At 37.1% G+C, this 23,853-nt stretch overlaps 1 protein-coding gene across 1 annotated transcript in view; it reads left to right on the forward strand.

Moving 5' to 3' along the window:
- LOC306846297 (uncharacterized protein) overlaps window positions 1–23,853 on the forward strand; it is a 31,056-nt gene that overhangs the window by 1,608 nt on the left and 5,595 nt on the right. The window contains exons 2-7 of the mRNA XM_079379568.1: window positions 7,869–7,996; window positions 8,156–9,211; window positions 12,651–12,812; window positions 16,523–16,633; window positions 17,406–17,550; window positions 19,742–19,856. Coding sequence (XP_079235694.1) covers window positions 8,231–9,211; window positions 12,651–12,812; window positions 16,523–16,633; window positions 17,406–17,550; window positions 19,742–19,856 — 1,514 coding nt within the window. The 5' untranslated portion in view covers window positions 7,869–7,996; window positions 8,156–8,230. The remainder of the gene's footprint in view (window positions 1–7,868; window positions 7,997–8,155; window positions 9,212–12,650; window positions 12,813–16,522; window positions 16,634–17,405; window positions 17,551–19,741; window positions 19,857–23,853) is intronic.

Raw genomic sequence — 23,853 nt, forward strand, 5'->3', positions numbered from 1 at the left:
GTAATTGTCTTGAAAGCATTATACCACTCTTGCTATTTGTATTGCTGTGGTATAGGTCTGCTTTTAAAGAATGTGATGATGATCGTGTTGACAGGGACAGTAAAATAGGACTTTAAGGTTCCCGTTGACTCTGGCTTTAACCGTTTAAAAAAAGAACCGACCTCACAGATTGGGCCTTCATGTCTAAAAGCCAAGATTCCATAAACTTTTATGGAATGCTGAGAAATAAGATCTGAGACCAACAAGAACACTGTGGGGGTTCATCAGATACAGTATTTCCACTGCAACAAGCCCAAAAACACTTCACTTCTCTATGCAGAGTTTTACTTGTGTGGTGTGCTTTATAGGTGACACTCTATATTTAGATTTGTCTTTTTTTTTAAGCTTCTCTTTCTCCACATCTCTGAGAAAGCATACTTTACATTCTAAAGTTTTGTTGTATATACAGTAAGCAAAGTTTTTTTTAAAGATGTATGCCCATAATCTTTAATCAAAACATTAACATGCCCTCCTGGCCATAACATCTCTTCTTTGTTGACGTGTATGCTGGCTCGATGGGCTGAGCAATAAGATTGTCCAATGGACAGATGAGTTTTAATTCTTTGATTTAATGATCACAGCAGTTAGCAAATGTTAAGATCCAATCAGTTCCCGATACCCTTTTCTAATTTTTATTTTTTTCTCATTTGTTAGCTGTTTCACTTGAATATACAGTGCTCTCCATAAGTATTGGAACAGTAAAGACAAAATTGCTCTGTTGGCTGTGGAGTCGAGACATTTGCAAATATGATTAAAAGATGAATATGAGACAAAACTACAGAATGTCACATTTTATTATTAGCCGTTTCAACACATACATGTTTTACCAAATAAAAAGAACAGCACTTTTAGAGTTCATCCCACTCATTGATGTGAGCATAAGTATTGGGACAGTTGAACATAAGGCAGATATAAAAGATTAAAAGCTATTATTTAGTTGCAGATCCCTTGCACACAATCACAGCAGTGAGTCTGTGACCCATAGACATCACCAGACTCTTGGTCTCATCCTTTGAAATACTTGTCCCAGCCTTTAATGCAGCCAATCCCAATTGTTGCTTGTTTTGGGGAGTTTCTGCCTTTACTCTCCTCTTCAGCTGCTGAAATTCATGTTCAATCAGATTTAAATCTGGAGATTGACTTGGTCAATCTAAGACTTTCCATTTTCTTTGCCCTTATAAATTGCTTGACTGAACTAGCAGCGTGTTTTGGGTCATTGTCCTGATGCAATATGAACCACTTCCCAATGAATCTGGTGGCATTTTCTTGAATATTGGTAGGCAAGATGGTTTTGTACCCTTCCAAATTCATTCTGCTACTGTCATCATACATTAAGTCATCAGTAAAGTTGAGAGGGCCTGTTCCAGAGGCAGCCATGCATGCCCATGCCATGACACCACCTCCACCATGCTTTACAGATGAGGCTGTATGCTTGGGATCATTGCAGTTCCCTTTTTTTTCTCCACATTTTTGCTTTCCCGTCACTTAGATAAAGGTTCATCTTTGTCTCATCGGTCCATAAACTCTTCTGGCTCACCTTTGTGCTTTTTTTGCAAACTCTAATCTTGCCTTTCTATTTTTGGTGCTGGTCAGAGGTTTGCATCTTGCTGTGTAGCATCTGTAATTCTGTGTCAAAGTCTCCCGAGGACAGTAGATTGTCTGAGCATCACCCCAGCTTTCTGGAAGTTGTTGGTGATTTTACAGACACGTCTTTTAGGGTTCATTTTAACAGCTTTTATGATTTGTCTGTCTTCAACTACTGTTGTTTTCTCAGCCGATCAGGTAGTTGTTGGTTGCAGGTGGTTTCCAAACTCTTGATTTCTCCATGCCTTTTGTTTTTGCCATAGCTCTAACTGACTCTTTTCTTTTAGCATACAAATTGCTTGCTTTTCTCTCAAAGTCAGCTCCCTCATCTTCATCCTGGTTTGTGTGCATCATCATCGAATGCAAGATTCAGAATACAGAAGTAATGGATATAACTGATACGACACATTCCCTGCTTTTAATATCTGAAGAATTAATGCAACAGGACACAGCTGATCACTTAGAAAGATCTGTGAGGCAACTGTTCCAATACTTATGCTCACATCAGATAGAGGCATGAAACTCTAAAAGTGCTGAACTTCTTAGCTGGTAAAACATCTATGTGTTGAATCACCCAATAATAATATGTGACATTCTGTAGTTTTGTCTCATATTCATCTTTTAATCATATTTGTAAATGTCTTGACTCCACAGCCAACAGAGCAATTTTGTCTTTACTGTTCCAATACTTTTGGAGGGCTCTGTAAATCACAATAGGGAAGTAGTAGTTGGATTTAATTTCTGTTTTTTTTTCCTGTCTAAAAAAGAAGAACGAGTCAAAATTAGTTTTTGTTTTTATCAGCATTATACCTCAAATGCAAATTAGTTTAACCTAACTTGTATTTCACCCAGAGTATTGCATTACATTAAATCAGTTTTCACCAGATCTTAAGTTGCTCTTCATTCTTGTAAATCCATAATCATAGACATTTACTCGACCAGAACCAGAATAGGTTTATTGAAATATGGAATACAAGTCACAACCAATTACCCGTGTGCAATTTAAAGAGAACTTGGCACCTCAATCGCCAGGCCGTTAGCAGATGTGTGGAGTGTGTAAGTACTGGCTCCATGTACTGTCCGTCCGCCCACCATGTTCAGAGAAGCTCTGTCCATGTCTGGTGGTTTGGAGTCAACCACTGTCATTTCAGTGGAATTTCCTGGCTTCAGAGTTCAGCTGAGTTTTCTCACAGATTTGCACTTGCTTGTAAATGTTTGGACTGACGGGGTGGCAGTGCGGTCAGCTTTAGTTCTTCAGTGATGCGTCCTTCCGTTAGTGCTTTAATAACAGTCGGTAATATGAGACGCTCAGTGTTCCCAGTGAGACACAAGTCCACGTATCCAGACATCTTCCATCACTATACAAAAAAATATGTGCTGGCGCCACAATACGGCCAGTGGATCACTGTGGAGCTCCCACATACCCACTATGACAGTTATACATTTATACTATGTGTCCTCACGAAGTTATGGATCTATAGTTGATTTCTTAGTACCTATTGCTTTATATATATATATATATATATATATATAGGAAAGGTTTTTAGAATATTTGGTTACTTCATACTAAAGCCGGGCTCACACTGCAGGAGTTTTAAAATCCTAACTGATTATGAAATCTGGCTGCAGCACTAAGGAGAATCTTCGCAGATTTTCTTCCCTCAAATCTTAAACATGCACACACTACAAGAATTGAATATCATGACGCATCACACACTACAAGATATTATTAAGATTATCATGCCAGGCAGAGCGCCTCACGTGATCTCACGCAGCAGTTTGTCATCAATATTTACATATGCTTTCTGCACTTACCCCGTACGTTCAAAACTGAGGCGATTTCACCCCAGCGCTTCTCTTTGTCCTTACGGTTGTGATACGTTTTCGACACATTATACAGACAGTGTTCCTACAAAGTTTCAAAAAGCCGTTTCCTCCGTCTCCACTATCCAACGGACCTGTGCTGCAGCTGTTTTGCGGTCGCGCATTGGCTATTGTGAAAGCACTGACGCCGTCATCATCCCAATTTAAATCCTAAATATCAAACATGTTTGATATGATCGGGGTGGCCCCGATTTGTGTGCGAGCAGATCGGGAAGTGCAAGGTTCGAAGGCCTCACATTACCAGATAATCCGTGCCGATCATCGGGACCGATCGAGGTGCTCGACAAGATTTTTGCTCCGATTCTCGGGAGTGGGAAATCCGGGCTAAATCGGGCTAAAAATCCTGTAGTGTGAGCCAGGCATAAGGTTTAATTCATAAACATAGTTAATATATTAGGAATAATGCACTAATAATGGTAAATTGCAGCACTTACGACCTTAGTTTAATTGGGGTGTTTATTTGATATTACAATTTATAAGTGAAGTGATGTGTGGCCAAGTATGGTGACCCATACTCTCAATTTGTGCTCTGCATTTAACCCATCCAAGTGCACACACACCATGAATACACACCCGGAGCAATGGGCAGCCAATGCTGCGGCGCCTGGGGAGCAGTTGGGGGTTCGGTGCCTTGCTCAAGGGTCTCACCTCAGTCATGGTACTGAAGGTGGAGAGAGCGCAGGTTGTTCACTCCCCCCACCAACAATTCCTTTTGACAATTTTCTTTCAATTTTCAAAATTCTTCTGTTCTAGCTTCGGTTGTGTCATTATTATTGTCAGTTATTATATTATTAATAATATTGTCAGTATTATTAGCTCTTGTATGATAAGCTAGTACTGCTTGTTCCTCATTTGTACGTTTCTTTGAATAAATGACTAAATGTAAATGTGGTAAGTGATATTGTTCCTCTTTTCAAGGCTGTCTCGTCATTCATTATTTTATGTTTAGTAAAAAGAGATGGAGAGTCCTGCTAGTTTAGCTTGAATCCAGTCTTTGAATGTACTTCAAAGATGTCTGGCTTGTTGAAAGTGGCAGAGTTGAAAATGACACAAACCTTAACATCATAGTTAATTACGTCTTTTCCCTCTGCTGCTCCGTTAACAGCTGCCAGACACCTGCTGCAAACTAATAAATCAGAGTAATTACAAAGCAGATTAGTTTATGTCACCTTTTCTTGCCCATTCTGGAGATAATAAACATGCCAGCCACAAGTTTGCATATAAAAGCATAGCATATAAAAACATAACTTTCATTTGTTTAATAAATCTTAATAGTGTCGTGCCATGGCGCATTTTATAACGTATGTTTGTTCTAAAATAGAAGTGCTCTTAAAATGAAGACAGAAGTATTATTACTAAATAAGTGCTCATTTCCCAGCCAGATTACACAGATGTGTTTAGCAATCTGCGGTGATATTAAAATGAAATAATTCCTTAAATGGAATCATATGGTTTTCTTATGAGTTTGTTCTAATTTTATTAGCAATTTCCCTTAAAACTTAGCTTTTTAAATGCAATAATTGGCAGGTTATTACATTCATCATAATTCTGAAAATTGCTGAAGACAACAAAATGTTATAATACAACTTAGAGAGTTCACCCAAAAATGAAAATGCTGTAATCTACTCGCCCTCATGTCATTCTTTCTTATGTTTATTCATAAAATATTATATTTTGAATAGAGCAGTCAAATGATTAATCACGATTAATCACATCCAAAATAAGTTTGTTTACGTAAATACACACACATTGAGTATAATATGTGTACTGTAATTATGTATACATAAATACACACACATTGAGTATGTATTTTTAAAATATTTACATACATTTATATATTTAAATTATTATATTATATTTTATATTCTATATAAATATTTAATATATAAACATAACATTTTTTCTTAAATATATTCATGCATGTGTTTGTATTTATATATACATAAATATACACAGTACACATACATATGTTAACAAAAACTTTTATTTTGGATGCGAATTAATTGCGATTAATCGTTTGACGAAGCTAATTTTGAAATAATGCTGGTAATCAAACAATTGATGGTCCCCATTGACTTCCATTACTATTTCTTTCCCTATGGAAGTCAATGGGGACCAACAACTGTTTGGTTCTTCGGCATCATCTTTTGTATTCAACAAGAAACTTATACAGGTTTGACATGACATGAGGGTGAGTAAATGATGACGATTTTCATTTTTAAATGAACTATTCCTTTAAAGGTGTACAGTTTCATCTTGTATAAAACTGAATTTAGCTGAGGTGTTTAATATACCCACAATTCGAGTGGAAGGAATTTTAAAGACCTCTGGTAAAGTCTGAACAGTATTGAATAACTTCAAGAGTGGCATATGGTGTTTCTCCATTAAGTTCTTGGTGCATAATGGACACCAACACTTTAGAGAAACATTACTTGAGAAAACAATCTGATAAAAGGTTCATTGAGTGCAAAAGGTGAAGATTCTGTGTGGTCAGAGAATCTTATTATACCAGTTACACTGAATCAATCCATTAGTCATGCCATGCCATAACTTATGTGTTCCCATGAGTACGTAGAGATTTCTTATTATTTTAATATGCTTGTTTGGTTTCCTTATTTTCTGTGGGTAACCAAACGCATTTGTGTAATGAACCTTGAATAGCATTTGCAAAATAGATTTCATCAAAATTTAATGTGAGTGTGTGTGTGTTTAATTGGTCATAAATTTGGATTCTGATTTGTGGTTTTCAAAGTTATGCATGATATATTTTTTGATATTCTGTCAGACATTTAGTCATTATAATTTGCTAATTAGATTTAAATGGCACTTTTACTGTAAGGAGGCATGGCCATAAACTTAAACCACCACTTAAAAAAATTGAGCAGAAGAGTAGAAATGCTATACTTTGTCTTCTGTGATTTTAAACTTAGATTTTATCTTCATTTACAAATGCATCTTCATCAATAGTATTATACATACAATGTGGAAAAAGGATTTGAAATATTAGGCCCTTTTGATGTGTGTATAGTCAAAGCAGTAGCTTGGCACTCACTTGCCAGCTCAATCATGGCAGCACATCACTGGATCACTTGAGCGAAGGTGTGTGGAGTGTTAAAGCATGCATGAATTCAGCACAGTAGTGTGAGTGTTGGACTGGAGAGACCTCTTGAAGACCCTTCCCCACTGTTCCAGGCCTGCTTCTCATTAGCTGAGGGATGTGGTACATTAGAATCTCAGTTTTGGTACCAGATCTCTGCATCCTGGTTCCAAGGAATCTGTCAGGGCACAATATCTCTCTGTTCATCTTTACTGAGTCTGAACATTGCTACCTGTACCCTCAAAGAGAAGAAAAACACACCATAATCAAGTCCAATTCATGAGAGGACTGACAGTTTTTATTGAACCATATGGCTACTAATGCAGCGATTCTGACCTCAGCGGTCTGCAAGCTTTCAGCAGCTGTGGATGTCACCCTTGAGGAGTGTGGTTGGGTGGTATGGTCTGTTAAGAAGAGGAACTGCAGTAACACAGGCGTTCTTGTACAGTTAAGTCTATGGTTTAAAGGCAAGAGACCAGACAGGATCACCTACTGGAAACAAACAAATGAAGACTGTGATCTCTGCCAATTTAATCACTGCCAGTGAGAATGCAGCTATTTTGATGAACAAGTAGTACAATATTAGCATGATTCAAATCTATTAATTGGGAATATGCATGTTTTGTGTATTTCCAACAGACTTTCTGATTAGCAAAGATGATTTCTCACCACTTTTTCTGTAATGAGAAACCACTGCACTATAACATTACTAAATCTGTTTCCATTTACAGGAAACTTTTTTTTTTTTTTTTTTGTAAGGAGACATGTCAGTGAACTGATGTATTTTATTGATTTATTTACTGATGTATGCAGGAGTCACTAACGTATTTTACACAGCCTTTTCTTGTAAAAACAGTAATTATAGTGAAATGGTGTTACTGTTTAAAAGAACTGTTTCCTATTTTAAAATATTTTAAAGTGATTTATTTATTGCTGTTATGGCAAAGCAGTATTTTCGGCATCATTACTTCAGTCTTCAGTCACATGATCCTTCAGAAATCATTCTGAAATGCTGTTTTGCTGCTCATTATCATTGTTAAAAACAGTTGTGCTGCTTAATATTTCTGTGGAAACTGTAATGCATGTTTTTTTCAGGATTCTTTAATAAATAGAAGGTTCAAAACAACATTTATTTGAAATAGAATTTTCTAATAACCCCAAACTTTTGAACAGTAGTCTATGATGAGTTTTTTTTCTTGTTCTTTTTATTATTGTAATCATTACATTGATGATAATTATTACCCTCTAATTTTTCCCTTTGTAGTAAACAGTGACTGGTGAAAGGACTGAACAGAGCCTTGCATTCTGGAACCGTTTAGATGATGGAAAATCCAAACACCAGCTTCTCAGTCAACCTGCATTCAGCCGCAACATGCACCAGTTCCTCTTGAGGTCCTCTATGAACACACTTGATCTGATATCTCTGTTTTGAATTCAAGATTCAAGATTCAAGATTTTTATTTGTCACATACACAATTATACAGGGTATAACCAGCAGTGAAATGTAGGTTGACTGCACAAATTCATCCATTGTTCTGCTGTTCTTTCCAGGTACCTTGTGAATCATCACAGGTGTGTCACTGCTAATGTTTGCAAACCCTGAATAATTTCTACAGTATCCATTTGATGATCCACATTCAGAAGGCCGGTAACTGGAAGAGCGCCATGAGGCCTACGGGTCTAAGTCCACCGGTTGCACAGCTGAACCAGTGTGGCCTTGTTAACAATGATGAAATGTACCTGTCTTCTTTAAACCAAGCTGTTCACATGGAAGCTCTGAAGATGTGTAGCTTGTCTGAGTCTCCTGTGTCGATAACAACAGATGATTTCGATTTGGTGCGTTCCACAGAAAGAGCTATTGTGTCGTATATCAGCAGCATAAAGAGTGACACTTCGGTTGTAGATAACCTATCCCACGTTAGTGACACATTTTCTCCTTCCTTATTCTGCTCTTCCGTGTCCACGTCATCTTTCAGTGCCTTCTCTCCATCCTTTTCTTCCCCTTCCTCCAGTCACTCATCTGGCTCAATATCAGAGCTGTGTTTGACTTCTCCGTCTCTTTCAACTCTCTGCGGTCCACCTGAGGCCCAGGACCTTCTCTACAGTTGCACACCGCAGAAACCTCCAGAAGGATGTTTGTATCCCAAGTCTCCTAAACAAGAACCTGTTGCTGAATTCCATCTTTGTAACAAGAAGCTTCTGCACAAGGAAGAACTCCTTCAGTATCTCTACACTGACTCAGACGCAGGCAAAGAACAATCCCAGCATCTTAACCTTCACAATACTCAGACGGAAGTATCAGAAAAGCTTCCTACACTGCAGCAGTTGAAGAATGATCTGGGACTGAGCGGGCTTTCTGGAGCTGAGGGAATGAATGAACACCTGAGTGAAGAACAGCCGTGCAAATGGATGGATTGTAGGGCTACCTATGGGCTGAAAGAAGAACTGGTGAGACATATAGAGAAGGTGCACATAGATCAGCGAAAAGGCGAGGAATTTACCTGCTTCTGGGCAGGATGTGTCCGTCGGCACAAGCCCTTCAATGCTCGATACAAACTGCTCATTCATATGAGAGTCCATTCTGGTGAAAAGCCCAACAAATGCATGGTAAGCTGCCCCAATCAGGTGAATTTACAATAATATTTAGCATGCTTGCCCTAATAATAAGACATACAATTTTTTTTTTTCTAAATTCCAAACTTGTGAATTGATGACACTCAGAAAGTAACATCATTTGACCTACATGACAGGAAAATAAATAACATAGTTGTGTTTTTTCTTAGTTTTTAGATGTGCTTACTGCATTTTTACCAAAGTTATTGCAAGAAAAAGAAAAAAAACAATCAAACAAATATTTTTCTTTAATGCAAAATCTTAATTTATCAATAACTACAACCAAACATTTTGTCTAGCCACTGTTCATTTTAAAACTTTTAAATATTGAACCTTCTGTTAATGATTATTGTATATTTTATTCATTATTAATTTTATTGCATTTTCTGGTGTGTCAATAAACACTTTTATATATAAGTACACATTAAGTTAATCAAAATTGACACTAAAGACATCTACAGTGGTGTGAAAAAGTGTTGGTCCCCTTCCTGGGGGGAACAAACCACAGTTTGTTTTCCCTTCATAAAAAAAACCCTTCATTTAAAAACTGCATGTTGTGTTTACTTGTGTTATCTTTGATTGATATTTAAATTTGTTTGATGATCTAACACATTAAAGTGTGACAAACATGCAAAAAAATAAAAAATCAGGAAGGGGGCACTTTCAAAAGTGAAACACTTTTTCACGCCACTGTATAAAGTTACAAAGGTTTTCTATTTCAAATGAATGCTGTTCATTTGAACTTTCCATTCATCAAAGAATTCTAAAAAAAAAAAAAAAAAAAAAAATGCATTTCCAGAAATATATTATTTAAATATTTATCAGCATATTAGAATGATTTCTTAAGGATCATTTGAAACAGAACACTGGAGTAATGGCCGATGAAAATGCAGCTTTGCCATCAAATTTATAAATTTAAATAAAATATATTAAAATAGAAAACGTTGATTTTAAATGAAAAACTTGTGGATAAGAGACTTTCTTTGGTAGTGTATATCACAATATTGTGCCAGACACTGAACACAGGTTGTTTTACTAATACATATCATTTGTATCAATCAAGAAAATCTCAAGACATTTTTATTTCAAATCATGCCAATTCTTTGAAGTTAGAGTTTGTAATTGAAAAAGACTGACATGTGGACTCAATCTCTCTTCACCTCCAAAGATGGATGCATTGCAGATTTATAGAAATTTAGACATTTTGGAGTTGTTTATCTTACAAATTACAAATATCTTACAAACCCTTACAAACTGCCTTTGTGAAAGTTGCCTAGAGACTGATATTACGCAATGATCAATTCAGTCAACTTCCTCCAGGACAACTTTGAAGAAGGATTTTTAGATGAAGCTTTTTTAGTATTCATTGCCTGATTGTTTTTTAGGTATTCAACAAGTGACGCTTGTAAGTGCCCTCATGCCGTGTGAAGGAACAGCAAAATGTTCTCTCATTCTGTTAGCTGATATTGAATAATCATAGCCAGAACTTAAGTTTCATCTCTTGTTTTTGAGATTTGCAAAGATATATACTACATAGAATATACTAAATGGATAGAGTCACGCTCAAAGATATTATTGTAGGCAGGGATAACAGTATCCTAAAACTATAATAATTTAATACTTTCATGAAGCTGTGTTTCATTTCCTTCACCATGAGAGCCACAAAGGAAATTTGTTTCTTTTTAATTATGCAAGATAGCCATGGGATATTATTTAATCTATTTGCTGATATTCTTTTTGTTTTATTTTTCTCTTTAAACTGTGGTGGCCAGAGGACTATCATTTGGGAAGAATTTTGTTCTGAAAGATAATAGATTTTTACAAATAATGTAGTTAGATTAGTAGTTGGATTATAGATTGTAACATTGTGATTTTTAATGTAAACAGCACGGCTATTAAGATTAAAACCGTTAATGTTTTTTGTGTATTATCAATTTTAAACACATTTTAAATCCAAGAGTATAGACTATATTATACAGAATGCAGAAATGGTCTGCTTTAACACACTTTAGATGGTTGTTGTTTTATTTTTATTCACATTCATAACCCATTTGTAAGTTTACTTCACCAAAAGTGTATTTGATTTGGATAAATGTGTCTGCTAAATGAGTAAAAAATCGAAACGTCAACTTAGTTCATTTAAATTTTATAGTTATAAATGCGTAAATGTAAAGATGCTCAATGAAACCCTGTTCATTTTTCATATAACCTCATCATGACATCACACCCGTAACCGCCAAAATGTGCTTTATAATTTTGCAGAATTGCTCCAACCAAAAGTCTGCATGACTGCGGCTGCCACCTTGAATCAGCTGGGCTTATTACTGACTCCCTCGCTGGCCTCTCTCCAACTCAAACATCTTAGCAGAGCCTTGTTCTAACAGGAACCAGCTTTGAACATGTCTGTTTAATAAACTTCGTAGAGTGGCATGTGTGTCTGTTTCAGCAGATCTTCAGAACACACCTCATAAATGTGCATGAATTGACAACATGAATAGCATTCATAGTCATTTACAACTATAGGAGCATAACAGTTTTATGTGGCTTAATAACTATAATTTCCCAATATCATTTTGAGCTTACTTGCCCTCATGTCTTTCAAAACCTGAATGACTATCTTTATGCTCCAAAAACAATTAATGATAACGGAACATACAATCTGCTGTTTTCCATACAATGAAAGTGAAAGTTGACCACAGCTCAGCTGTCATTCAAGATTTTGAATGAATAACAACTTAGTGTTCATCTTTTTAGAAGAAACTTGTAGTATAGTGCATGGACTTTTTTTATGATCCTGTTATGGTGCTTTTTTGTCAATTTTGAGCTTGATGGCCCCTGGTCCCCATCCACTTTCATTGTACAGTATGAAGCAGCTTGAACATTCTTCAGAGGTTCTCCTTTTGTGTTCTGTGGAAGAAAGAAAATTATATGGGTTTGTAACAACATGAGGGTGAGAAATTGATGGCAAGATTTTCATTTTTTGGATGAACTACTGTTCATTTGAAGAAAACTCTGTTTTTAACATCTTTGCGTTACATAACTGTCACTGTGGCAAAAACATTTCCTGTTCCAAAACTGGTATCATTTTGAGCTTTAAGAAAGACCCATGGAAAACGTTTCACGTCACCACTTTTTTACTTTTCTATGAAGCATAACTTGGTATCAGACAAGACATGTCTTCTAGTTTGTTTTTTGTTGTTTTTTGAGGAGATTGAATGACATTAAGTAAAAAAAAAAAAAAACGTCTGCCCTGTGTTTCATATCTTCTTCTAATCAATTGCAATTGCACATATTAATCCCTGCTTACATACAAAGCATGCTGTACTCTCCTCCACTAAAGCATGCCGTAAATGTACATGCGCTTACAATGAAGAACCTGGAGATTTTTTACTTTTTCCCTCATATGCTCATATGCTTGGTTGTTTTCTTGTAGTTTGAAGGCTGCAGTAAGGCATTTTCCCGTCTGGAGAACCTGAAGATCCACCTACGCAGCCACACCGGGGAGAAGCCCTACATTTGCCAGCATCCCGGCTGTCTCAAGGCCTTTAGCAACTCCAGTGATCGAGCCAAACACCAGCGCACACACCTGGACACGGTATGACCATTCTTACGACTCTATCAGGTGTAAACACAAAAACGCATTAAAACTGCACTGCGAAAAATTGTACAGTTGGATTCAAAGTCTCAGGAGAAAATAAATATTTATATGCGCACATTTATTTAGTTCACTTTTCTCCATTTTAGATCACTAATTAAACCAAGATGTTCTGAAAGTTCCTTTAACTAATTCTAAATATGCCAACTATGCTTTTTTATTTACTAGTGGTACTTGGACCCCACTGTATATAGAGCTGTGAATTTACACTTATACCTAGTCTGCGAAAGGTGTACACCACTAATGAAAACAAACAAGCGAGGGAAGCTTACTTGTCACTTTTTCCAGACAAAGTAGTCGTAATAACAGGGTTTTATTTACATTAAATTCAGAGTACGGAATTATAGTCTGGAACACTGGTGAGATCTCCTTTCACTTTAATGGCTTAAGAAAAAAAACAGAGCCACTTCAGCGACTAGCAGCTCTGGCTGCACATCTCTCTCCGCAGCTCTCCCACTGCGGCTCTCATGCCAGCCTGTAAAGCTGTGTAACAACCAGCCTGAGAGTGATATCTGTTTCCTCAGTACACTTAAGTCAACAGAGCTGATTTATTCAAAGCAGGGTGGTTTCGTTCGCTGCTGTCGGTAAGCTTCTGATGGCAGCCGTCGCACTTTTAATTGTGCTAACCGTGCAAATGTCATGATTCGTCACGTAGATGAGTGGAGCACATCTGTGGAAGTGATTGTACAGAGCTGTTACAATTATGTCACACTGTGTGATTAATGCAGAATGTTATCCAGCAAAGCATTTACTTTTCCTTCGCACCCTCCATCGCTCTCTCAAGCACAGCTGAAACGTATGATGTAAGAAGTGCATTTCTAGAGACACAACATTATTGATTAGTCAGTACTGTTTTAAGAATTTGTGTAGCTGGGGGTGACGTGTGGTTAATATTTGAAGTGGACAGATGCGGCGATTTCATAATATTTACTGAATCTTTTTGTGTGTGTATCGCTTTGCACCTGTGTAATATCCTGTGAAGGGTTTGTTTTATGTAGCCATGTGAAGCATCTGAAAACCTTTTATTTTTTTGGAGTCATGAACTGTCCTATACTTTTATAAAGAGTGTAGAAAGTCAAGTATTTCTTATTTATATATTTGAGACTAAGTTTGCAGCATAAAGTCAAAAACAACAAGTGCTACAACTGTTAATATAATAAAGATAATTTTGTAATGTTTTTCTTTAAATACTTTTACATTTAAAATGACTGTTTTATATTTTGATCTGTTTTAAAATGATAATTATTCCTGTGGTGGCAAAGCAGAATTTTCAGCAGCCATTACTCCAGTCTTCAGTGTCACATGAGCTTTCAGAAATCATTCTAATATGCTGATTTGATGCTCAAGAAACATTTCTTATTATTATCAATGTTGAAAACAGTTGCACTGCTTAACGTTTTTGCATTGTATACATTTAAAAAAAAAAAAGATACATTTATTTAAAATATACTGAAAAAAATTATAAACGCAACACTTTTTTTCCCCCATTTTTCATGAGCTGAGCTCAAAGATCTAAGACTTTTTCTATGTACACAAAAGGCCTATTTCTCTGAAATATTGTTCACAAATCTGTCTAAATCTGTGTTAGTGAGCACTTCTCCTTTGCTGAGATAATCCATCCACCTCACAGGTGTGGCATATCAAGATGCTGATTAGACAGCATGATTAATGCACAGGTGTGCCTTAGGCTGGCCACAATAAAAGGCCACTTTAAATGTGCAGTTTTATCACACAGCACAATGCCACAGATGTCGCAAGTTTTGAGGGAGCGTGCAATTGGCATGCTGACTACAGGAATGTCCACCAAGAGCTGTTGCCTGTGAATTGAATGTTCATTTCTCTACCAGAAGCCGTCTCCAAAGACATTTCAGAGAATTTGGCAGTACATCCAACCGGCCTCACAACCGCAGACCACATGTAACCACACCAGCCCAGGACCTCCACATCCAGCATCTTCACCTCCAAGATCGTCTGAGACCAGCTACCCAGACAGCTGCTGCAACAATCGGTTTGCATAACCAAAACATTTCTGCACAAACTGTCAGAAACCGTCTCAGGGAAGCTCATCTGCATGCTCGTCGTCCTCATCGGGGTCTCAACCTGACTGCAGTTCGTCATCGTAACCGACTTGAGTGGGCAAATGCTCACATTCGATGGCACCTGGTACTTTGGAGAGATGTTCTTTTCATGGATGAATCCCGGTTTTCACTGTACAGGGCAGATGGCAGACAGCATGTATGGCGTCGTGGGGGTGAGCGGTTTGCTGATGTCAACGTTGTGGATCGAGTGGCCCATGGTGGCGGTGGGGTTATGGTATGGACAACGAAAACAGGTGCATTTTATTGATGGCATTTTGAATGCACAGAGATACCTTGGCGAGATCCTGAGGCCCATTGTTGTGCCATTCATCCACGACCATCACCTCATGTTGCAGCATGATGATGCACGGCCCCATGATGCAAGGATCTGTACACAATTACTGGAAGCTGAAAACATCCCAGTTCTTGCATGGCCAGCATACTCACCGGACATGTCACCCATTGAGCATGTTTGGGATGCTCTGGATCGGCGTATACGACAGCGTGTTCCAGTTCCTGCCAATATCCAGCAACTTCGCACAGCAATTGAAGAGGAGTGGGAAACCTGATCAGCTCTATGCGAAGGAGATGTGTTGCACTACGTGAGGAAAATGGTGGTCACACCAGATACTGACTGGATGTTTTTGGACCCACGCGGACCCCCCCAATGCAGTAAAACTGCACATTTTAGAGTGGCCTTTTATTGTGGCCAGCCTAAGGCACACCTGTGCAATAAACATGCTGTCTAATCAGCATCTTGATATGCCACACCTGTGAGGTGAATGAATTATCTCGGCAAAGGAGAAATGCTCACTAACACAGATTTAGACAGATTTGTGAACAATATTTGGCCTTTTGTGTACATAGAAAAAGTCTTAGATCTTTGAGTTGAGCTCATGAAAAATGGGGGCATAAACAAAAGTGTTGCATTAATTTTGTTCAGTGTAGAAATCTTTTGTAACATTATAAATGCCTCAGTTTAATTTATCCTTGCTTAATAAAAGTATTAACTGAAAAACATCTTGGCCACAAAGCTTTGAACAGTGGTGTATTTTTCTAGTATTTATTTACTTACTAACCTACTTATTTTTGTTTATTTATTTATTTATTAGTATTATTATTTTAAAGCAGTGAAGCAGTTTTTTGTTAAAATATTAATATTTGAATTATTTTCATTGAATCAAAATCATACGATGCAACCAAAATGCAGAAAAAAGCATATATATAAAATGATATATCATAGACAAAATAAAATGAAATAATGTCATAGAGTGGACCCCTGCAGACCCTTGTAACTGTATGTCAAGATCAGTAAGTCTCTTTAATATATCAGATAATTTGGCCTCCTTATGACAAGGCAAAGTTAGCTCAGATTGTAAAATGTCATTGGGTTTGACCACCCTCAAAAAATGTAATGGCTTTTATTTATAAATATATAAATGTATACATTCTGTACATGATATGTGCATTCTTACTCAGTTCATTGTTCATTACACATTTGAATAACTAATTTGCCTTTTGTCTCTTCTGCTGTGCCTCTTGTTTCCTTATGTTATGCGGTGCTTTTTGTAGAAACCGTATGCATGTCAGCTCCCAGGGTGCACCAAACGTTACACCGACCCCAGCTCATTGCGCAAACACGTCAAGGTCCACTCCAGTAAAACCCTGCAGGCACAGGACAAGGTAACAATTTCAAGTGTTTGTTAGTTTTGTATCAAGAGACTCTTACAACAACCTCAGCCTCATTCGATAAGTTAATAACCTAAAACAAAAATGCATGCACATGCAACATGCAACTAATTAGATGCTCTTAATGACCTGATAATAAATGAAGTCACATCATTTAATGCATTAACTTCATTAGTAATCTTCATTCCAGAGATCTTTGATGAAAAGGCTTATTGTTTTATGGGCTGTTCCTGCTTTCCAAACAAAGGAGAATGAAGGAGATCTTTGTGTATTCCCATGGCTTTGGCCTTCTAAGCAAGAACACATGTGTTCCCGTAATACAGTTAATAAGCAGTGCAGCGCTATTCCTCAAGAGGCCAGATGTGACATGCAAATAGCAAACATGCTCAGCAGCTCCACTGAATGCTCAAATGAATCAACAACAGAAAGTTGATTCAGCCTCAGTAAGATTTTGCCACTCTCATAGTCAAGCAGTACATCCTTGCGGTACTTTTCTACAAAGGCCAAATGCAGTAAATGTGCCCACACTGGAACTGAGAAAAAGGCTTCACATTTCTTTGTTGAATTTCATTGATTTTATATCAGTTTTCACATTCTATTTTCTGTTTTTGACTTCAGTTGAGCCAAATCCATCTGTCACAGATCATGGTCTAAATGACCCGGTTTTGATATCTAGTTATTGTGTTATGGTATGGTGTCTGCTGCTTTATCAGAGTAGGAAATCAGTGCTGTACATTTTATGCATATGTTTTCTGTATCTTGACAGGTCCACATACACAATAAGGTGGAGCAGGAAGTTGTAGATGTGTGCCTTGGCTTGCAGCATCTCCATGGCTCTGCTCCTTCAGTACAGAGTCCAGACCATAGGCGTCCTGCCTCCCTCAATGAGATTCATCAGGAGGGTTTTACTGGTAGGTGTATTCCCAATTGCTTATGGTCTATCCCGAGTTGGGCTTTTGACTTTGGAAGGCCTGTGAGATATTTTGCCTGCTGTAAAACTGAAGGAATCAAAGCGTGCCAGATAGAAATGACCAGCATATTGTGTTTTTGATGCTGGTCCTGGCATCCTCTTGACAGCTTTTCTCAGAAAGACTCCAGCATCTGGTTGGATATTCATGCTGGTCTTAGCTGGTCTTTTCAGCTTGTAAAGTACATATGTTTTGCAGAAGGCCCTATGTTTTGTTTATCTTAATATCTTTCTGGAAAAATGACGAAAAATACTTTCAAAAAGAATTTGCACATTTGAATTTTATACATGTGGCATTTAATACAATTTATTTTTAATATTTTGTTTAAGGTTTTTGTATTGTATTCGTTGTGCTACAATTCTCTGATTCTTCTTCTAAGTTTGAGCATTGCTGTGAAACATTTCAACAATTTACAATTTTAATTTTTTTTAATAATTGGAATTTTAGAATTTGAATATTTGCAGGTAATTTTACCTCTAAAATCAATCAGAACAACAGCAACAACAACAAAAAAAAGTCATTAAAATTTAAATCCTCCACAAAAATACATAAATACATACAATATACATTTTTATCAAAACACAAAATTCAAATTTTTGTAATGTATTTCTAACTCAGCATAAAACTAAACCTATTTTTTTGTCATGATAGTCAAGCTAAAGTGTAATATACAGTACGATGCAAATGTTTGAGGGTGGGATTCTCTGTTAAGAAATAACCATAAATTAGCTTTAAAATGTACATTAATTATGGATATAAATAGTATGCATGTAATGAGATACACTACTCCTTAAAAAGTATAGAGTCAGTAAGATTTTGTAATGTTTTTGAAACAAATCCCTTATGCTCACCCAGGCTGCAATTATTTGATCAAAATGCTGTAAAAAAAAAATTAAATTATGAAATATTCCAATTTAAAAAAGGATTTAAAATTCTTTCTTTTGAAAAAGAAATCTTCTGTAATATTATAATTGTCTTTACTAGCTCTTGATCGCTTTAATGCATTCGTCCAAATTTCTTCCAAAAAAAAAGAATAATCATTCTGACCCCAAACTTTTGAATGGTAGTGTAAAAGAACCCAATGCTAGTGAAAGATGACATTGTATAACCCTGCACACAAGCAGTCTGTATAATTCCAGCCACTATCCATTTTTAACCAGTGCACAGAAAAAATTGTTTATATGTGCATGCCATTTAGCATTACAGATGTGTCCAGGGGAGAATGTGCTCAGACCAGTGAGTCCCGTCCACTCCCTTCCTCATTTCCCTATACCCATCATTTACACTGCGCACTATTTCTGACATCAGCTGTTCCACGAGCTCAAAAGAGCAGTGTTTGCGCAGTCACTGGGCACCCACCGTGGGCAAGCGTCCACCCCACGCATGTCTCTCACACTCCAGAATCTTTTCCATTCCAGCCACTTTTCCTTCAGATGCTTGAGACAGAGTCAAGAAGCTGTCAGACAGCGCAGGACTCCTTTAGTCAACACCTGAAGTGAAAATCCATGAGGGCAGTCCACACTAATTGCCTTAGACTGCTCGCGATTTTGGAAGTGGATATTTTAGATGTGGAAGGCAGACAGAAGCCACAGATATTTCAGTCGTCTGATTCTGATGAAAAAGAAAGAAAACAGCTATGTGTTTCGAGTACAGAATAACTGCGAGAGATGTTTAACATCAGCAAGCCAAATTAAAAGCATTATTCATTCTGACCTTTATCAGTCAGGAAGAATAAGAGAAATTAAACAGAAATGTTATGACAGTCAGTTCTTGTTCAGTTTTTAACAGGTTAATATTCTCTGAACCCAGATTATAAGAATGAGCAAGACTTTACACAGTTTTACAAACATCATGTGATATGTGTTTTAAACTACACAATATTATATGACTGGATATGCTCTCGTCTTCTGACAGCAAAATGTTGTTGTTCTTTTTTGGACATATTGAAAGTTTTGGTATGTTTTATCATCTCCTAAAATCCCTTAGTAGACTGCAACAAATTAAACAATATAGATTTATAAAATTAATGTGTATAGCATGGCTTAGATAAGTTGATCTTAGATGAACAGTACCATTCAAAAATTTGTTGGAAAGAAGTCTCTTAGTGAGTCTCCTTTTCCCTGCTGGTTTACAGCATACCCAGAGGAGGATGAATCCTGTAGCAGAGCCTTATCTCTGGAGCAGCCCAGCAGACACTGCAGCATCAGCCTCCAGAACCATCTGCACAACAACAAGCTCAATCAGCCGAGGTGAGGATCAGCAGTTTGCCAGTGTAAGCGTCACAATAAATAAACCATAATATTGCATAGGGCTTTTCACGCTATGCTTGACCCCGGGCAGTGCTGGGTAGATTACTTACAAAATATAATACGTTACCGATTACAGATAACATGATAAAAATTGTAGTTAGTAAAGTAATCTATGATACTCATTTTAGGTAATGTATTCGGACTACTCTTTAGATTACTTTAAGATTACTTTTTATCTAACTTACCATTCATACATTTCATATATATCGTTTTCACCCCCAAATTTAGGAGCATTTACATGACCAATCCATATTGTGCATATAGTCAAAGCTAAATGGTATGACAGGGATGTAGGATTTTTAGAAAGGAAACTTTAAAAGATAAAAAACATAATTTAGCATTTTTTACCTGCGGTTTTAAGCCCTGCTCCGCTTAGTGCCGCTTTTGTGGTGTTAACCACTCATTGCAGTGCCAAACTTGTACAGTGTGAAATGAGGCAGTATCAAGACACCCAATCGCATGCCTCATATTCACATGCTTTGGACAGTTACGGAGACTAAGTATGTTGTATAAACAGTCGTTTCAGCATTAGAGGGAAAAAAGTCAGCTGGGAACCGTGTCAGCTGGAGTGAAGAAGAGACTATTTCATTCCTGCCTTTTATCAAATTCAGGAAAAACTTGTTAGCTTGTTGACATTCATTGTTAACCCCAAGGATAGTAGATTCATAAATACTGTACAGTAAATTCCCACTGCTTTTGTGAGAAGAGTGATGCCCATGTATTTAAAGGGTTAGTTCACCCAAAAATGAAAATTCTGTCATTAATTACTAAAGAATTTTCATTTTTGGGTGAACTATATCCCTTTAAGTGTACTGTTTTGTATTGGGATGGTAGTGAACTTTAGTTTCAAATGTCAAAAAAAAAAAAAACAATTCTCATATTGACCTGATATATAACATTGTGTAATATACATTTTCGCAAACATACAGCATGGAAACATCTAGTTTGCTTCTTTGATACATATGGGTTTAATTTTACGCGAGTCTAATTAGCTATTTGTCACTGACTAAAGGACTCCATCTGCGATGCATATATGTGCGTCAACCACAGCAGTTAGCAACATGTGCTTATGATGCGAAACATTACAACAGCCCAGCCCATGCAATGGGAGCAAATCATCCCTGCCCTGAAAACGAAGACATTATGAAGTGTGGCAACACGTGTTTCTTCAGTAGAAAAATATTATTATTAAGCATTCGCATGGGTCTTTTTACAGCACACAGTTAACCCATGACCCATTCTCTCAGTGTTACTGTTGCGCTGTCACGAAAATATGTGCCGATTGCGAAGGGATTTCATCTGATCTTGATGTCTTGCATTAGTGTGTTTGTACAATCTTATACCATATGGACAATTCAGAGATCATAGGGATTTTTTTTGCGATTGTGGTCACTAAAATTTGGCTCTTAGGAATGGCTGTAATGATTCTTCTCGTTATTTAAATTTTTTATTGCTGTTGTTAAAGAAGTGTATCGTAATGCTGTCACTCACCACAAACAGACAATGTTTGTTTCTGAACGTTTGCTTATCCAGACGTGTTCGGAAAAGAAACACATGCCATGACTCGCTTTGTGTAAACAACAATTACTCTTGAGGTGATGTGACAAAAAAACAGCGCAGCAAGCTCTGTGGCTGTAAACAGGAAATGCATTTATCAAATAACAAAACATATCACCAGAACCTACTTAACACTTCACGCACACTCTCGGTTGCCAGCTATCCTACGCTTGACTGTGTGACAGAAACACTGAAGGCTTGGGTTTGTGGTCCCACACAGAAAGCTAGATTTTTCCCCAAATGGGTTTTAAATGATATTATACATTTTATAACTAAATTGTCTTTCCTAACTCTTGTCATCAGAACCTGATCCCATTGCAAAATTTGTTTTATTTGGCAGAAAGCAAGCATTTAGGAGACTTTGCTTACTCAGTATTGTTGTTATTTCAAAACCCTGTTATGAAATGTGAGATTTTGAGTGATTTGCGGTTCAGTTTTGTGTAAATGTGCATGAATGCTGATGGACTTTCATTTAAAGCAGTTATCAGATGTTATCATTTGGTCTTTTATCAGTTATTAGCCATTATATTTTCTTGACAAAAGAATCATTCTGTTTGATATACAGTGGTATGAAAAAGTGTTAGCCCCCTTCCTGATTTTTTTTTTTTTTCATGTTTGTCACACTTTAATGTTTCAGATCTTCAAACTAATTTAAATATTAATCAAAGATAACACAAGTAAACACAACATGCAGTTTTTGAATAAAGTTTTTTATTATGAAGGGAAAACTAAATTCAAACCCACATGGCCCTGTGTGAAAAAGTGCTTGCCCCCTAAACCTAATAACTGGTTGGGCCACCCTTAGCAGCAACAACTGCGTTTGCAATAACTTGCAATGAGTCTGTTACAGCGCTGTGGAGGAATTTTGGCCAACTCATCTTGGCAGAATTGTTGTAATTCAGCCACATTGGTAGGTTTTCGAGCATGAACCGTCTTTTTAAGGTCATGCCACAGCATCTCAATAGGATTCAGGTCAGGACTTTGACTTGGCCACTCCAAAGTCTTCATTTTGTTTTTCTTCAGCCATTCAGAGGTGGATTTGCTGGTGTGTTTTGGATCATTGTCCTGCTGCAGAACCCAAGTTCGCTTCAGCTTGAGGTCACGAACAGATGGCCGGACATTGTCCTTCAGGATTTTTTGGTAGACAGCTGAATTCATGGTTCCATTTATTACAGCAAGTCTTCCAGGTCCTGAAGCAGCAAAACAGCCCCAGACCATCACACTACCACCACCATATTTTACTGTTGGTATGATGTTCTTTTTCTGAAATGCTGTGTTACTTTTACGCCAGATGTAATGGGACACACACCTTCCAAAAAGTTCAACTTTTGTCTCGTCAGTCCACAGAGTATTTCCCCAAAAGTCTTGGGGATCATCAAGATGTTTTCTGGCAAAACTGAGACGAGCCTTTATGTTCTTTTTGCTCAGCAGTGGTTTTCGTCTTGGAACTCTGCCATGCAGGCCATTTTTGCCCAGTCTCTTTCTTATGGTGGAGTCGTGAACACTGACCTTAACTGAGGCAAGTGAGGCCTGCAGTTCTTTAGAAGTTGTTGTGGGGTCTTGTGACCTCTTGGATGAGTCGTCGCTGCGCTCTTGGGGTAATTTTGTTTGGCCAGCCACTCCTGGGAAGGTTCACCACTGTTCCATTTGTGGATAATGGCTCTCACTGTGGTTCACTGGAGCCCCAAAGCTTTAGAAATGGCTTTATAACCTTTTCCAGACTGATAGATCTCAATTACTTGCTTTCTCATTTGTTCCTGAATTTCTTTGGATCTCAAAATGATGTGTAGCTTTTGAGGATCTTTTGGTCTACTTCACTTTGTCAGGCAGGTCCTATTTAAGTGATTACATTATTCATGTTTATTATACATATTATACATATTCTTGATTGCGAACAGGTGTGGCAGTAATCAGGCCTGGGTGTGGCTAGAGAAACTGAACTCAGGTGTGATAAACCACAGTTTGTTTTCCCTTCATAAAAAAAAACCCTTCATTTAAAAACTGCATGTTGTGTTTACTTGTGTTATCTTTGATTAATATTTAAATTTGTTTGATGATCTGAAACATTAAAGTGTGACAAACATGCAAAAAAAAAAAAAAAATCAGGAAGGGGGCCAACACTTTTTCACACCACTGTATGCTTACATTACAATGTATGAGACATGCCTTGTGGTGATTTTATCATTTATATGCAAGCAGATTTATCATACTAAATATGACTACTAAAAATTCATATATCATATCACCATTTAAAATGAACTATTGAAAACAAAAAAAAAGTTAGCTTGCATGGGTTCAGCAAGATTATTTTAAAGAAAAATGTATTTATTTTATTTTATTTCATTTAAAAAACGTTTTATTTAGCAAGAACACATTAAAT

This window comes from Barbus barbus, assembly GCF_936440315.1.
Source record: "Barbus barbus genome assembly, chromosome: 26".
Taxonomy (NCBI): domain Eukaryota; kingdom Metazoa; phylum Chordata; class Actinopteri; order Cypriniformes; family Cyprinidae; genus Barbus; species Barbus barbus.